General features: G+C 41.7%; 1 protein-coding gene across 1 annotated transcript; it reads right to left on the bottom strand.

The window, feature by feature from the left end:
* Positions 1-12,916: 12,916 nt before the first annotated feature.
* LOC148182493 (syncytin-A-like) lies at positions 12,917-14,286 on the bottom strand. The gene is made up of 2 exons (XM_088067907.1): positions 14,237-14,286; positions 12,917-13,751 (listed from the first exon to the last, which is right to left on the bottom strand). The coding sequence occupies exons 1-2, from the start codon at positions 14,284-14,286 to the stop codon at positions 12,917-12,919; spliced, it is 885 nt and encodes a 294-aa protein (XP_087924033.1).
* Between the last annotated feature and the right edge of the window lie 3,528 nt (positions 14,287-17,814).

The following is a 17,814-nucleotide window of genomic DNA, read 5'->3' as shown; positions in this document are numbered from 1 at the left end:
TCGGGGAGGACTTGGAAAGGTCATTGCTACCTGGAAGGATGGATCTGAGTGGCAGGTTTTCGAGAGTCGTGAGGCTGGGTCAGCCCAATTGGTGGAATTACAGGCTGCTGTCATGGCATTTCAGAAGTTTTCCCAGGCACCTTTCAATTTGGTCACGGATTCTGCCTCTGTGACCAAATTGAAATTCATCGAACGGATGGGCCATCGGATGATGACTCAGATGCAGATGACGTAGGTGATCATCCCAATGGCCCATCCACAAGCAGGTGTTGATGTTAGACACACTTTCACTTTTATTTTTTTTTTGTAATAACAAAAGGGAGAGATTTCACCCTGAAATTTCAGCCTTCTGATTGTATGGAGCATTGTTTATTTTTCCTATTATTTTTCTTTTTGATTGTTTAGAATGTTGTTAGCTTCTTTGTTCATTTTCTTTTCTTTTTCTTTTTTTAAAAACAAAAAGGGTGAGATGTCGTCCTGAAAACTTAGTTTTTCGATCCCGTTGACATAGTTTCTAAAGACTTTCCCAGGACAGTGACTGTAAACATAGATATGTATACATTCTTTCTGATACATGTCTTTTGATGGACATCTCTCATGGCCAGTGTGGTTGGGAAGGTGTTAACCTGACTATCCAATCCCTGGCCGTGGTCAGAAAGTTATAAATATTGAGAAAAGAAAATAAAGGTCTCTTCTTTTCACCACTCCTCGAGCTGTGTCGATGTGACTCATTTAGTGTCCAGCAGCAACAGACAGGCTCAGCTCCAAGACTGCATCTAAGACTTAGCCTCTGTTGGGCATGCCCACTTGCCACCACGATTTGTGGGCAGACCCTGGAGACATGTCATCACAGATGCTCGAGTGCCAAGCCAACATTACACGTGGAAGTAGCGGCAAGATGGAGAATCCCCAAGTTGCAGTGCTATGAGCATTGTCACCACCACTACCATGGTCAGAGTAGCCCCTGGGAAATATATTGACTAGGGATTTGAAGGACACACATGGAGAAAACTGGGGCCATTGCCCCACTGCAGAAACCCAAAGAAAATGCTGCTGCTGTGCTGCCGACAACTATGCCCGACCCAACCAGTGTCTCAGAACAGGAAAAGTGACCTGCGGTTGCAGGCAAGGTTTTCAAGGGAGCAGACAAAATTGACATGCTGGGATACTTGAAGTATACCCAGTACTAAGGCAGTAGAACTGCGCCTGATAAATATACACCCTTCTAGTGTCCAGTTCTTTCCAAACTATGACAGCTTATTGCCAAGCATAGACTAGGGTCTCCTGCCATTGCTAACATACTGAAATTTTTAACCACTGAAGAAGTTAACACTTTTTGATATGTAGCAGCTGGCAAAATTGATCTATATCCCAGTTCAATACATGGTTTTTGAATCAACATGGCTACACAGTGCAGAACAGTAGGAGCTAAGAAACCTATAGGTCTCACAACAAGACCTACACTTTGGGGCAGGGGTTCCTCAATTCCTAGGACTACCACCATTGGAGGACCCACAACTTCAAGCGTTGTTAAATCCATTGCTGCTGGCACTCATAAAAGATTTGGAGATGCAGGCATTATTCGAGATGGCAAACATGGCTAACTTGACCCAAAGGTATTCAAAGATAAGACAGGGGGTCAAAGAACCATAATTACAATTCATGGAGAGACTGCAGGATGCCATGGAAAAACAAATCGTGAATACTGAGGCCAGAAACCAATTATTTTTACAATTGGCAAGGGACAATGCTAATGAAGATTGCCGGAAAACCATAGAACTGCTGCCAAATTAAAATCCATTGGTAGATGAGATGATAAATGCCACTGCCAAGGTTGGATCTGATTGATGTCCCCATCATGTCCTTACTAGCAGATTTCATTGCAGCTGATATAAAACTGACATCCCAGTGTTGCAGATGTTGACAAAAAGGCCCCCTGACAGCAAACTGTCCCCACAAGCCCGCTCTAATGGAGAAATTTCAAGGACAGAGGCATGTAAACATCAATAGTAACTGGTGTTACAGACTGGGGGAAACCAAATCATACAGTCATACAATGCAAATACAATGTTATATTAACAGATAATCTTATAAGGACCAGGGAAATGGAAGACCAAGCAGGAGGGTGAGATGCGCGACAGCACAAGCATCTTCCCACCTTCCTGTGCAAGCCTATGTGACCAGCTTACAGGAAGAACTAGAGGATCAGCTGGAATGGAAGTTTCCACCTCTGTTGTAGTGTGTTTCTTGTTAATGGTATGTTCTGTTATTACTTAAGTTGATGGTTTGGTCCAAATGAGACCATCCCACCCAATGTTGTCAATCTACCCTGAGTCTCCTGTCAATCTGTCTTAGGCCCACAACATGCTTAGAATTCCACGTAGGAAATCCCCTAAACTTCGATGCTTGATTAGTCCATGTGACTCAACTTTCCCCCACTACCTCCCTCATTGGATGATGACTTTGTGAAACCTGCCCTTTACCCTCCCCAGGACATCTCTGATTAGCTGATGCTTTGTACCCTCCCTTTGAACCGCCTCCCTATTTCAGCTGTTGCACGCTCGCATTTTCTGTCTTTCGCCCCCAATATACCCCAGAGCAATAAATCCTTTGTTATCCCATGCGAAAGACCTCCCTCTCGTCCTTGTCTCCTCAGAGCACAGACAGAGAGCCAAAAAGTTGTAGAGCAAGTGCTCTAGTCACACCTCGGGTCATCCTGCTCCTGGGGTGTGACCCACTCCTGTCGCAGGCCGAAGTGATAGAGCCAGATAAGCTCTGGCAAGATGCGATACGCCTCCATCTCAACAACCATAAGCACTTTAAAGATACATAAAGTCCCTCTTGAGGCCCAGGGGCCCATCAGGAGGGGATTGAGTGCACCACTGATCGGGAGATCCACTTTACAAGGTAACTTCATACACCCAAGAGTTATAGATGCTGATTTTACAGGACAATTAGGTGTCATGGTATCAGCCCTTACTCCACTCATGACTATCCATGCTAAAACCTGAAGTGCTGAACTCATCCCTTTTAAGTCTTCTGTCCCAAAAACGGATCTTAAGGTGTGAGGAGACCAAGGCTTCAGGTCGACAAGAGAACCCCAGGTACATTGGACCCAGGTCATGTGTGATCAAAGACCTAATATGCTGTGTACCATCACAATGCCTCGGGCAAAGCCCTTGCAAATACAAGTCAGTGGGATGATTGACACAGGGGCAGACGTCACTATCATCTCTGCCAACACTTGGCCTTCATCGTGGCCCACCACTACTGCGGGATCTGCTGTTGCTGGCCTCAGAGTAGCAGATCTGTGTTGGTCAGAAATACGGAGGGTCAGATAGCCACGATTTGGCCATATATATGACTGCTGCACCACTTAACCTATGGGGGAGAGATGTTCTATCAGCATTGGGAGTCCACGTACGGACAGCTTTTTAACGGGCACCACTCTACTGAAGGACATAAAATAAATAACCTATGCTAGCCCTAAAATGGTTTTACAATTCAGCTTGTGTGGGTACCACAGTGGTCCCTAGAGAAAGAGAAAATTCACACCCTTAAATCCTTAGTAAACAAACAACTAACTCAAGGGCACATAAAAACCATCCACAAGCTCTTGGAACACTGTGCTGGTTTTGCATTAATTGATATTTGGTAAGGTGTCAGGAAAATTAATCCATAAACACCAGAGGTTTATGTCCAAAAAGGAGACAGAGGAGTCCTTTTTCTTTATTCGAATAAAGGGAGAGGCCATGGGGCATTCCCCTAGCATCTCTCAAATTTTTGGAGGGCGCAGCCTCCTTTTTATCCTAACTCCCTGCCGCTTGTCCCTTCTCTCTTTCCCCATAGGCTGAAGTACTTGAGAGGTACAGGCTTCCCGGAACGCTTGATACCTGGGAGATCTTTCGCCCCTCCATGCATAATCCCTTCTTAATTCTTTGGGGAATTCATGGTGCTCTTTCAGTGCATCTTTGATCTTTTAGTGGAATCCATGCCATTGTTTCTGTTGTCTCTCACTGATAGCTGCATCTTATCAGCAGACCCACAGCTTGTTTGTAAAGACAAACCCATCATTCCTCTCAGAGGGAAGAAGCCACCCATGGAAATGATTTTTCTGAGAGAAACTGCTAAGAGCTTCCTCTATGCCTGGCAGAAACCAATAGCTGGCTAGCTCTGAGAATTGGCAACTTATTGAACTATGAAGAAGCTAGGTCTCCCTCTGTGACATTCACCTTTTAAAGACAGGCAAGCCTGGGAAATCTTTCTCTTGCTTCTGGGTTTTTAAGAGGTAACTGGCCATCCTGGCCCTGAGCGGCTTGCACAGCTGGGCCAGACCAGCCCCTTGCAGCTGAGATTTTCTGCCCTCTGAAGGGTGCTGAGAGGGCTGCTGAGCACCTTCAGCAGGGAATATACTGGGCCCCGTCCCGGCAGGCAGTTGGGGCCCTTCCCAGCTGGGCCAGATCCCTTCCAGTGGAACCCACCAGTACTTTCTTTCATGGGACTGCTGGGCCATGCTGGGCAGAGGCTCTGTCAGCACTGGGATTGGCCCCGAGGTTAGGACCAGTTAAGGGCTAGGAGTGGCCACCATCAGCTTGGTCCAAGAGTGGCCACGTTGCTGGGACTGCATGGCCAAAAAAATCAGTGCTACCGGGACAATGGCGTGCAGCTGTTGCTGCTTCAGCATGGCTCACAATGAACTTTTGAGTGTTTAGCTGCTTTTGGCCAGCTGCAGAGAGGACAGAAGTGGAAGTAGCAGCTTTTCTTATTTTTGGCGCTCAACATGAAGAAAAGTGTTGAGTAGAGCAGGCATCGTGTTGGCGAACACTATGTGACCAGCAGCGAGAAGAACAGCAAGCAATCTCCCTGATGCACAGCCTGGATGAGATCAAATTTTCAGCGTTGCAGAACTCTATAGAAACTGTTTCAATTGATAAAGATTGAGAGCAAATGAACCTATGAATACCAATTATCTCCCAAATCAGGAAAAGGAAAGGGTGAAGACAAGTAAGGAAAATAACATGGGACACTGAGGTCAGTAAAGGAGTCAAATTCTAGTTAGGAGGGAATTGAGGAGATGCCTTGGTCTTGGGCTGAAATTCTCTTTGTAAGGCTATGGCGAAGGTATATTTTTGATCTATCAGACCTCTTTTTTTCTTTGTAATTAATGAACTGCATGAAGGTGTCAGGAAAATTAATCCACAAACACCAGAGGTTTATGTCTAAAAAGGAGACAGAGGAGTCCTTTTACTTTATTCGAATAAAGGGAGAGGCCATGGGGCATTCCCTTGGTATCTCTCAAATTTTTGGAGGGCGCAGCCTCCTTTTTATTCTAATTCCCGGCCGCTTGTCCCTTCTCTCTTTCCCCATAGACTGCGGTACTTGAGAGGTACAGGCTTCCCGGAACGCCTGATACCTGGGATACCTTCCCCCCCCCACCCCCAATGCATAATCCCTTCTTAACTTTTATGGAATTCATAGAGTTCTTTCAGTGCCTCTTTGATCTTCTACTGGAATCCATCTCATTGTTTCTGTTGTCTCTCACTGATAGCTACATCTTATCAACTGACCCACAGCTTGTTTGTAAAGACAAGCTCATCATTCCTCTCAATCCCTCCTCTTTTAATTTTTGTTAATAATTGTCTTTACAAACTTTAGTTATCATTGCAAACAGCAGTTCGAGTCATTAAATTTTCCACACACTCTCCCTTCTTCTGCTAATAAATAGTCTAACACCATCCGATGTTGAAATATTGCATTTCTCATCTGAGTAGACTAGTCAGCAAGAAGGTCAAGAGCTGTAGTTGTCTGGTTGACTATTATACCCAGATAATATCCCAAAATTTGCTTTCACAGTGCCATCCATTAATAACGCTGCACCAGTAAAACATTATCAATGGAAAGTTTTGCCACAAAGTATGAAAAACAGCCCCACAATTTATCAATGGTATGTCACAGAGCCAGTATCATCAGTAAGAGAACAATTTCCAGGGGCGTACTGTTACCATTACACAGATGATATCTTAATAGCAACCCCAACTGAAAAGACCTTTCACAGATTCAGCCAAACCTGATGCAAACATTAAAAACGTTTGGGCTGCAAGTAGCATTGGGAAATGTGCAACAGCAATGACCCTGGAAATGATAGTAAAAGGTCTTAAAATCCTAGAAAATTTGAGGAGTTAGAAAGAAAGTTAGGTTTGGAAAGCCCTGGGAAAGGTAGGCCCTGAGAAATGTTAGGCCTTGTGCTTGCTAAAGATCAGGTCAAACTGCACCTGTGTAATCAGTATATGATAAATTATACAATTGTTAGATGTGATTAGATATAATTATAGATAAAAGAACATGAGGAACAATGTTAGGGGGCTAGGGGTGATCGTGAGAAATCCATGCTTGGGTAAAAACAATGCTTACAATAGAACAATGTAAGTTTAATAATTAATATGTAAGTTGTATAACGATAGAGTATACGATATGTTCAACTCAAAACCAAATCGGGTCAGATTTGGGTCTGTGTACCCCTGACACCCAGAGCTCTTTAAATAAAGAACTTTTATATAATCATTCGTGATTGTGTTCCTGAACTCTAAAATTTTGGCGACCCAGATGGGACCTTGTGAATGCTGCTGAGCCAGCTCGCGACCCGATCCTGCTCCAGTCGGCACCCAGGGATTCTCGGGGAGCCCATCCGGCTGCAACCGTCTCCGCTGCTCACAACGTCCCCAGGAGAGAAAGGTAAGGCGCTTTATTTTGGTTTGGGTGCCTCCCAGTTAGACGCAGCAAAAGCTGCGCGTGGTTGGGCTAAAGGAATTCCTGTTGGTAATGCCTAGGCGCCGTCCGTCAGATGACTGCTGATCGCAGGTTCGGCATTTGGTGTGTTGCAGTTGCAACATGGAGAAAGGTTTTGGGCTGCTATGCTCCCATACCGGGTACTTCTCTTTTGGGGTGCTTATTAGCACATTGGAAACAAGGTAACTTTGGGGAAGAATTACATAATTTCAGCCAGATCTCCCACAGAAGAAGACCCCAGTGACCCCGTCTCGTCTGTTGGTAGCTATAACCTCTTCTCTCTTTCTTTACTTTGTTTTCCTTATCTCTCTCTCTCTCTCTAATAATGTTACATTATTGTTGTTATGATTTAAACTGAAATCCCTTTGTGTCCTTTTGCACCCTGAGATCAAACGAACCTCTCACGAGTCCCATTCGTGTTATTGAATCATGACATCTAAATTGGAATCACGGATGGGATTTCTGACAGACAGAAGGGGCTGCAGGTTTGTTGTGCAGTCTGTATTAGGGGAAAGACGTTTTGCTCCAGCCGCACCCAGCCTGACACTCCCAAAAGAGTGAGCGGTGTCTAGAAAGCAAGGGGGGCGACTCGAATTTCCCACAAACTGCACACGCCGAGGTGAAAAGCACCCCACACTCACTTGAGGGCTCTGTCTGCATAATTTTGCAAAAGATCTCTTAGTGCAAAAGGGCGGGAATATTTTTGTTGTTGTGTGTATGAATTTTGACTGCTTGGTGTAGCAGAGACAAACAGAATTTTAAACTGAAGGAGTGACTCCCAAGCAGATTTGGTCTTTTTACCCATACAGGGAAGCAAAAAGTTGTGTTTGTGTGTATAATTTAAGTATATACCTCCCTGTAGTGGTTTTTCCCTTTGTAAAAATGACTGAAAACGGCAGTGCAGAAGTTAAAGCTGCATTTTATGCATGTTATGCTCTGTTAGCAAAACACAATGCCAGACCTTGTCCAGGAGGGAAAAGTCGGTGCTTAATAATTGGTTTAGTTTGGAAAATGTGATTGATAGAGTATGTTCTTTACAACATGAAACAAAATTTAAACTGGGCAAAAATAAACTATACTCTGCTCAGTTTTGGGAGCTTATCTTACAGCAGCTATAGAAACTCGCTGTAAGTAAAGAAGTGAGGAAAAAACTACAATAGACTCCCTCCAAAACCTAGTTAAAACTTTGCAAAAACAATTGGATGAAGAAAGAAGTAAGATCAATCTGTTGCAAGCAGCTCTCCATGATAAAAATTCAAAAAGGCTGACTTGCTAGAAGAGACAAGAGAGGGAAACCCCTCTCATTAATCAAATTTACCCTCAAAAAGAGCTAACTTGGATAAAATTGTGGGGAACACTGCTGTCCTAGTTTGAAACCGCTAATTAAAACAGAATATATCAATGATAAGGATCTTGATCCACACATAACCACTAAAAATAGAAAAAAATTAAAAAAAAAAAGAAAAAAAAAGAAAAAAGAGAAAGGAAAAAAAAGAGAAAAGAAAAAGAGAGTATGGGCATCTCCCTCACGAGTCAGAGACAGAATACGTATCCCGAGTGTCTGACTGGAGGTGATCAAATTCGATTGAGAGACCAGGAATCCAGTGGGTACTGAGAACATGGAAGAAACAGACATAACCCATGGTCCCTAACTCAGCACGCAGCTTACTGGGCAGAGGAGCTTAACCCCTTGGAATGGGGGGACTTTATTGCTATAGTTTGTACCCCCAACCAACTACTGAAAAATATTTAGAAATCTGCCTGCTTACAAATGATACACAAAAGGAAATTAATTGCTGGTTATGAATCACCAATGTTGTTACCTGTGAAAACAGAAATTATGACCCCTTTAATTCAAGGCCTTCCAAAATCACTTAAACCTACAGCATTTCCTCCAAAAACATAGCGACTATAACCCCTGTGGATACACTAAATGGATTTCTTGGGAACCCAACTAATCGACTGGGTTCCACTGGTCCTGGGTTTACTCCCTTCACCACCCCCACTCAGCCAACAGTTTCACAACTGCATTCTCCCACTAGAAACCATAAAATTTAGACATGGAGCAAAGTTGCAAAAGAGCTAATTAACTACAGTAGTGTCGTGGTTTTAAACCAATAACTAAGAAAATTACTTATTTCTTGCTGTGAGATATGGATTAGAACAAGAGCAAAACAAGCACAAAACTTAAAAGGAAAAAAAAGAAAGTTTATTGACAAACTACAAGAATTTGAACACCAGAACAACTTCCAGAAAAACCTTTTCATCCCCTGTCTACCCAGTATTCCCTTGTTCACATGACAAAAGAGACAAAAACTTTGGAACTTTGATGGTTAAAACAGTCCCAATTCTTGCTACAGTCTTTTCACAAGTCTTTGTAGAGAAACAGAAGTTTCTTCCTGTTAATTTATGGAGTTTCTCACAAGAAAAACTATGTTTGTTATACTTTTCCATTGCTCTAATGTTAGCTGCCCAGAGCTGCTGTTATTAGAGCCCACTCCTCCCATTTTCACACCACTCTCAAGTGTGTATGGGCCATGAGTCTAGGGATGGGATTTTTAAGGATAAGTTATTCAAAGGCAAAAAGTCTTCATCATCTGTTTCTGTGAGATTCACTAGAATACATAGGTATTTGTAGGGTTTTGTTGGGATTTTGAAAAGATGTAGTGTTTTTTTGGGATTTTTTTTGGAATTTGTGTGGTTTTTCTGGCATTTTGTTGGATATTGAGGAGAATTTGTGACATGTTTCTGAAATTTTTTGTTGTTATTGTGGAATTTGTATGGTTAGTGAGGGACTTTGAGGTATCTTCTAGTGTTTTGTGGGATTTTTCTCAGATTTTGTGGAAATTGGTGGAGATTTTGTGAGACGCTGCCGGAAAATTGTTGGGTTTTGAGAAGATTTCGGGAATTTTGTGAAATTTTTCTGGAATTTTCTGGTGCTTTTCCAGAATTTTGTGGGATTTGGAGGAGACTTGAAGGAGGGATTGTTATTGAATTTAGTGGAAATCTGTGGATATTTTGTGAGATGTTTCAGGAATTGGGTCAGGTTTTGAGAAGATTTCAGGAATTTTGTGGCATTTTTTGGAAATTTGTGGAATTTTCCTGGAATTTTGAGGGAATTTCTCTAGAATTTTATGATATTTGGGGGAGACTTGAAAAAATTTGAGGGATTTTTCTTTGTTTTTGTGGAAACTGGTGGAGATATTGTGAGATGTTGCCAGAAAATGGTTGGGTTTTGAGAAGATTTCGGGAATTTTGTGGGATGTTTCTGGAATGTTGGGGGATATTGAGAAAATATCTTTTATTTTAATATTTTTAATATAACAATATAAATACTAAAAAATAATTAATATAAATTTAATAAATTTAATAAAAATAAATATTTTTATTATCTATTTCTACAATGTTGATCTTCTATATTTATACACATAGATATATTGCATAATAAATATTAAAATTTATTATATTAACATTTATCCGTATAGTCTCCATACGGAATATTAATCTATTTGTCTAGATTAGATTACTTGGATTTATTTGTTTTTTATAGCTATATATAAGTATATGTATATCTCCCCATATTTATTTCTTTATTATAGATGTGTATATTTTCTTTTCTATATTATTTATTCAAAAGACCTGCTTCTAACAAAATAAAAAAAAAAATTCCACTTGATTTCAATATTTTTAATATCTATTTCTATCATATTGAACTTCTTTATTTATACACATAGATATACAACATAACAAATATTAAAATATATTATATTAGCATCCATCATTATATTTTTCATACTGAATATAAATCTACTTGTCTAGATTTGTACTACTTGTATTTATTTCTTTTTTATGGCTATATATATATATATATGTCCTTATATATTTTTCTTTATTATAGATTTCTATATTTTCATTTCTATAGCGATCATTTAAAAGCCCTGCCTTTTAGCCTCTAACCGAATGAAAAACAAAAAGCACCTTCATTAAAAGCACTTTCACACTGCTTCTAACAAAATAAAAAACAAAAAAATCCTCTTGACTTCAATATTTTTAATATCCATTACTGTCATATGGAACTTCTTTATTTACACACAGATATAATAGAGAACAGATATTAAATTATGATATTAGCATCTATCCATATAGTTTTCATCCTGAATTGTCGGGATTTACCGGAGTCGCGGAAGACAAGCCTCATGCTCTCATGATCAGCAAGTCTCGTTTATTAGCAACTCTAAAACCACTTATATAGCGTCAGTAATTAGGCTCATACATAGTGCAAAAGAAAGCTCATTATTGGATAATTCATTTAAGGTCAACTCCACTTAATTCTACATTCCTGTGATCGCTCATCTATGCTGAATTCACATTCTTCTGATCACAGCATCCTGTTCTCAGTTAACAGTTATCATTAAGGCCTTCCTGACTTTGCAACATCTCACACCAGCTGTACTCCATTGTCTAACTCTTTCCCAGCTAACTGCTGCATGGGAATATGACCTTTGCTCTCTAGCCATTCTTCCACAGCTCCTTGGTTCCATGAGCTTCCATCTTATCCCAATGGTCTCCTTGGTTTCAAGAGGTACCGCTGTGTCACAATGTGCTCTCAGTTACATGAGGTTCTGGACTGTCACAATGGCCCCTGGCTTCCACGAGCTACTGCAATGTCCCAGTGGCCCCTTGGCTGTAGGAGCGGGTGGCTGAGAGCTCCTTTCCCCTTATCACCTGGAGGAGAGGCCACAGGGAAAGTGTGCAGATGGTGCCATGGCCTCTTCTGTCACCACACCCAGTCCAGCCCCATCCATGTCCCTGTCCCTGCCACATACTTGGTGGTAAACGCCCCAATTGCTTACATGTGCAGGTGGTGTCATGCCACCCTGAAAACTCAGCTTCTGAGCTTGCTGACATAGTTTTCTAGAGACTTTCCCGGGACAGTAACTGTAAACATAGATATGTGTACATATTTTTCTGATATATATCTTTTGATGGACACCTCTCACAGCCAGTGCGGTTGGGAAAGTGTTATCCTGACCATCCAAGCCCTGGCTGTGATCAGAAACTTATAAATTCTGGAAGAATAAATAAAGCTCTCTTCCTTTCACCACACCTCGAGCTGGGTTAGTGTGTTCCTGTTCATCTCCAGCAGCAACATCTGGTGGCCCCTGATGTGTATTGCAGGTGACACTCTCTGGCCCTGGGCTATGGCTGCTTTTAGAATTTCTCCTGCAGAGGCCCTGGTTGTGGTTGTGTGGCGTGCTCTTTTTGGTCAGAAATGGATTGATGGCACAGATGCTGACTTTCGGCAATTGTATACTTATGGAAGAGCTGAGGGACTTTCCCTGTTGTTGAAGTGGTTTTTTAGAAACCAGCTTGGGACGCATTAGGCAATTGCCTGATCGGGGCTATGGTGGTAGCTTACCACCCACACCTGGCTCAGTTGCTGAAGATCTGGCAGGAGTGTGATCATGTTCTGAACACCTGTGCATCCACTTGTGCCCAATCAATAGCTGCTTTCTCTGCCCTGGATGAGAGGTCTGGCTCTGACTCCAACTCCAGATGTGGGAGCAGGGCTGAGCTCTCCCTCTCCCCCGGCGGAGCCGGGGGGCAGCTCTGTCTCGGGTCCCGAGGCTGGCTCCCCCGGGATCGCCAGGGCCCCCAGTGGGTTGAACGGGGGTGCCACGGAACCTGTAGGCGTAACCTGTGCCCCGGCGGCGTTAGCCGAGGGCAGGGTCGCCTCCTTCGTGTGCCCTCCTGGCACAGACCAATGAGGGGCTGCCTGAACAGGGGGCAGCACCGCCCCTGGGGGATGCCTCAAGGATAGTCCCATGTCCCTGTTGTAGCTGGGCTGTGCTGTACTGATGAGTACGGTGGGAGAAAATGCAGCACTCAATATGAATGATCAGCAAGTCTCATTTTTTAGCAACTCTAAAGCCACTTATATAGCGTCAGTAATTAGGCTCATACGTAGTGCAAAAGAAAGCTCATTATTGGACATTTCATTTAAGGTTAACTCCACCTAATTCTACATTCCTGTGATCGCTCATCTATGCTGAATTCACATTCTTCTGATCACAGCATCCTGTTCTCAGTTAACAGTTATCACTAAGGCCTTCCTGAACTTTGCAACATCTCACACCAGCTGTACTCCATTTTCTAACTCTTTCCCAGCTAACTGCTGCATGGGAATATGACCTTTGCTCTCTAGCCATTCCTCCACAATTCCTCTGTTTTCTTTTTGTACTAACAAAACTGTAGAAGTAGCTTTTTTTACCATGTTTTGCAAGCATTGCAGTATGCAAGGAATAAACAGTAACACAATTACAATGATCAATATAACAACAATTGCCATTTGTGCTAAATTTTTTAACCATCCTGTGAGACCAAGGGATTGAAACCACTCTTCTAATAGATTTGTTTCCATGGTTAATTTTTTCATATTATTCTGTATTTGTTGAAGACGAGCATGAATAGACACTGAATGGTCAGAGAGATTCATGCAACACATCTCATCAAACTCTTCACAGCTATGGCCCTGTGCTAATAGCAAAAAATCAATAGCAGCTCTATTTTGCAATACAGCATGCCTAACACTATTCATATCCAAAAGCAAGTCAGATAAAACCTTTGATGTAATGTTAAACTGTTTTCCTGTCCAACATGCCAGTCGTCGTAACTGTGTTAAGGCTTGAGCACTAGATACTCCGGGTGTAAAAATAGATGACACAATCACTGTAGGATGTTCCCAAAGCTCAACCTGATCTTTGCATTCTGGTCCCAACTGAAACGCACTTCTCCTTTTTCGTAACCTGGTTCTATTGGCTCCTAATAGTTGTTGAATAGTGGGTGCAAACAATGTCAATTTCCCAAAATAACAAGGTCCTCCATTAATGTTTGCTGGCAGTCCTTGCCATGCACGATCTCCACAAATTAGAAAAATACCAGGTGGTAATTGTAGAACTGTACTGCTAGAATTTAATTTACGAGTCCAATTGCCACAATATACATTATTATTTTGCAAGTATAACAAATTTTGTGGAGAAACATTTGTGCCATTTGGCCCATGAGACTTTTCTGCATAATTATTCCTAGCCCAATTGACAAAAGTTAAACAGTAACTGCTAGGGGCTGGACATAATAGTCTTAACTCTTGTGGTTCTGACCCAGTAACATTTAAACCTGTAGCAATGTACCGATTTTGAGCTCCAATGGGATTTGCCTGAATTAAGCCTCTGTCACAGATATTGATTCTGAATCTACCTGATGGAATTTCACATAATGTTTTGTTTGCTTCCTTGGGGGTTTTCAATTGTTTGTCCAGTTTTTAAACATTGTGGCCTTGAGTGAATCATCTAAAGGTGCACCAACTAAACAAGTTCGAAAAGGATCCGAAGGGGTAGCCATTGAAAGGTAAAAATTATTTTGTCCAGTTTGATTAGCCCATGTTACCCACATATTTTGTCTCTCATCCATGTCAATCAAAAACCCTTCATTTTCCCTCATCATGGTAAACCACAACAACAACCTGATCAGGGGTAGTCCCTTAAGGACTTAAAAAGGATTGCAGCAGTTCAGCCAGCATCTTGGCTGGATCCCATGTGAGATCTTGCTTCCCTTTTCTTTTACCCCTCTGCCTCGCCCGTCGATTCGGTTGTTTCGAACAACGGGGTGTTCCATCTTCTCAGCAGCAGGGATAACTTTCAAGGAAAGACCTTTTCTCTCGAGACTGCCGTTTTAAAAATTGCCCCCAATTTTTATTTTTTACCCCTGGGATATCACACCTGATTTGTGTAAGTGTCTTACGACAACGTATTGTGGTTATTTCAAGAATATATGGTAAAGGGATATTGGGATGATAACAATAATATTCTGGATTTATCCCAGAAACAAAAATCTCTCACCATTTATCAGATCCTTTCTCAAATTGTCTCGTTTGTACACCTTCCTGTAATACAATCTCAGTTAAAGTTCTTTCAAAATTGTAACACTCTGTACAAATCCCTCTTGGGGACCGACCCCACTTAGAATGTATCCACCACTTTTCCTTACACACATTACAAATGTAACATACAAAAGATAACATTCACAATTTGGTATTGTACACAAAATTTTCATGTGAGACTTCATCAGATCCTGTCTCTATGTTGATGATAGAGAACAAGAAGTATCTGCTAAATTTTCTGGATCAGCTGAAGGTAAATCACTGGGATCAGCAGGTTTAGTCCATCGGCTCAGCACCCAGACAGGCCCTGTGGGGGTAGACACACAAAGATAACTACGTCCACAGTACAGTACCTTGCTAGGTCCTCCCCACAGTCCTGTTTTTGGATCCCTATAGCCAACCCATATTGGACTTTGAGTTTTCTCTGCTTCAGGCGCACTATGACGTACTGCTGCAGGCAAATCACTGTTTCCAAAAATATATAAAAAGTTTAGAACAAATAAACAACGCAATAATCGTTCTTGTGTATCTTTAATCTCCCTAAATTTGTTCAGATATTGTTTTAAGGTACCATTAGTTCGTTCTACTATTGCCTGACTCGTGGGGGAATGTGGAATCCCTGTTATGTGTTTGATTCCCCATGATTGCATCACCTGCTTAATTCTACTACTACAATAAGCAGGCCCATTGTCTGTTTTAATAGATCGTGGAACTCCCATAACTGCAAAACAACTTACTAAATGTCGCTCAACATTCCGTGCTTTCTTACCAGACTGAGCTGCAGCCAAGATGTAATGACTGTAAGTACCAATGGTGACATGAGTAATATCCATTTGCCACAACTCATTAGCCTGTAATCCTCTAGGGTTTACCCCAAGACGCAATCCACTGCCTTGATTGTGAAAACTACAAATAGGACATGGTTTGACAATAGCCCGAGCCTCTTCTAAAGGTATCTGAAACTCCCTATGGAGACCTTTTGCATTTTGGAGAAAGATGGTATGAGCTTCTCTAGCTAATGTCTGTGGTGGGACAGGACTATTTTGTGTCAATGAAACCAATCGATCTGCCCTAGCATTTCCGTCTCCTAGACCCACATCCCATTTATGGCTACGAATATGGATAATAGCAAAGGCAGAAGTCCTCAGCTTTACTGCTCTTTGAAGCTGCAAAAACAGTTCATATAAACGAGGGTTTTTTACTTCTTTAATGTCTGCATTTTCAATACGTTCACTCACTCCTGCAACATATAAAGAATCAGTTACCACATTAACAGGACCCTTAAACTACACCAAAACCCAAACAACAGCAACTAATTCCAGAGTCTATAATGTATCCTCCTTTTCAAGCTGGAATAATATGAAGATTCCATTGTCCTTCTGAATTTTGACATGTAGCAGCAGCTGTACAAGATTTCTTTCCAGCATCAGTGAACACACAACAACCACTCTAATACCCATATCTCCCCTGTTTTCTTTTATTGCTGCGTTAAGGCACTGATGAGATGTTGAGGTCCAAACCATACAGTAAGATTAATGTCCAAGTCTGGATCTCGTCTATGAACAACACCTGTCTGGATACAGTCCATTATTTTATTGAGAGCTTCTTGTTGTTCACTGGTAACATGTATAGGTGCTGTAGGATCAGTACCTTTTAACAAAGGTCGTAAGGATTGTAAGAGTTCATTAGGAATACCCACAACAGGTTTAAGCCATGGGTAAATCTCCCAGCAATCGCTGAGCATCATGAACAGTATGAAGTGACATGTTTAATGACAGTTTCTGAGGGGCAACATATTCCTCTGTTAAAGTCCACCCGAGATCTTTCCATGGAGATGACTGCTGTATTTCCTTAGGTGCAACAACCAGTCCATTCTGAAATAGTTGTGTTTGAATGTCCTTAACTTGTTTATCTGCAAAAGGTTGTGACTGAGCAAAAAGAATATCATCCATATAGTGATAAATAATAGTTGTAGGCCATCGAAGACTTAGTGGCTGCAAAGCATTATCAACATAAAGCTGGCACAACGTAGGAGAATTATGTATACCTTGTAGTAATACTGTCCAAATCTTTTGTCTGGTTCTGCTCGATTTAATGAAGGCAAGGTAAAAGCAAATGTGCAAGTATCCTGTTCATGCAGTGAGATAGTGAAAAAACAGTTTTTACATCAATTATTAACAAGGGCCAGTCTTTAGGCAACATTGCAGGATTGGGCAAACCAGGTTGTAGCGCCCCCATTGGCTCCATTTGTTCATTTACTGCACGTAAGTCATGCAGCAATCGATATTTTCCAGATTTCTTTTTAATAACAAAAATAGGAGTATTCCAAGGGCTTGTTGACAACTTTAAATGCCCTTGTTGATATTGTTCCAGCACTAATTGGTGAGCTTGTTGGAGACTTTCCCTTTTTAAAGGCCACTGTTCACCCCATACTGGTTCCTGAATTATCCATTTAAGTGGGAGTGGGAAAGTCCAAACAATGGCCTCTATTCTAAAGGGTGCTCATTGGTCAAAACATCACCAAGTTGTGACAAAATATCTCGTCCAATTAGACATTGAACCTTGTCTGGTAATGGAACAATTGACAAAACAGGATTGATGACCTTTCCATCTAATTGAATCTGGACTTGTGGAGACCTTTTTGCTAAAGTTAAGCCTCCCACCCCCGTTACAGTAACCATACTAGGCAACAAAGGCCATTCTTGGGACCAATATTGTGGAGCAACAATACTTGAGTCCGCCCCAGTATCTAATAGTCCTTCTAATTGGTGGGATTCTCAATTATAATTGAGAAAAACTGTTCGCTTGGGTCGAGTGTTTAAGTCCAGGGTAAGCAATGTAAGTCCTCCTGTAGAACCAAATCCACTCGTTCCCCGTGATTGATTTTTCAATGGTGTCAATTGATGGGTATATTGTGGCAGCGGCACCAATTGTGCAATTCGCTGTCCCTTATCAATTCTGGCTGGTGGTGCCAGTGTATATGCAATGATATATATTTCACCAGAATAGTCCACATCAATTACTCCAGGTAAAATAAATAGTCCCATTAGACTAGCAGATGAACGTCCCAACACTATTGCACCCATAGC

Source organism: Pseudopodoces humilis, chromosome 29, assembly GCF_049639895.1.
Source record: "Pseudopodoces humilis isolate 2021_Gansu_Grassland_sample_001 chromosome 29, ASM4963989v1, whole genome shotgun sequence".
Classification (NCBI taxonomy): Eukaryota; Metazoa; Chordata; class Aves; order Passeriformes; family Paridae; genus Pseudopodoces; species Pseudopodoces humilis.
This window is presented reverse-complemented; position numbering and strand designations above follow the sequence as displayed.

Coding starts and splice junctions, on each gene's coding strand:
- LOC148182493 (XM_088067907.1), bottom strand. CDS start 14,286: ATGAGGGAAAATGAAGGGTTTTTGATTGACATGGATGAGAGACAAAAT. Junction 13,752..14,236: donor ATGGATGAGAGACAAAATAT/GTGGGTAACATG, acceptor ATTAAATTCTAG/CAGTACAGTTCTACAATTAC.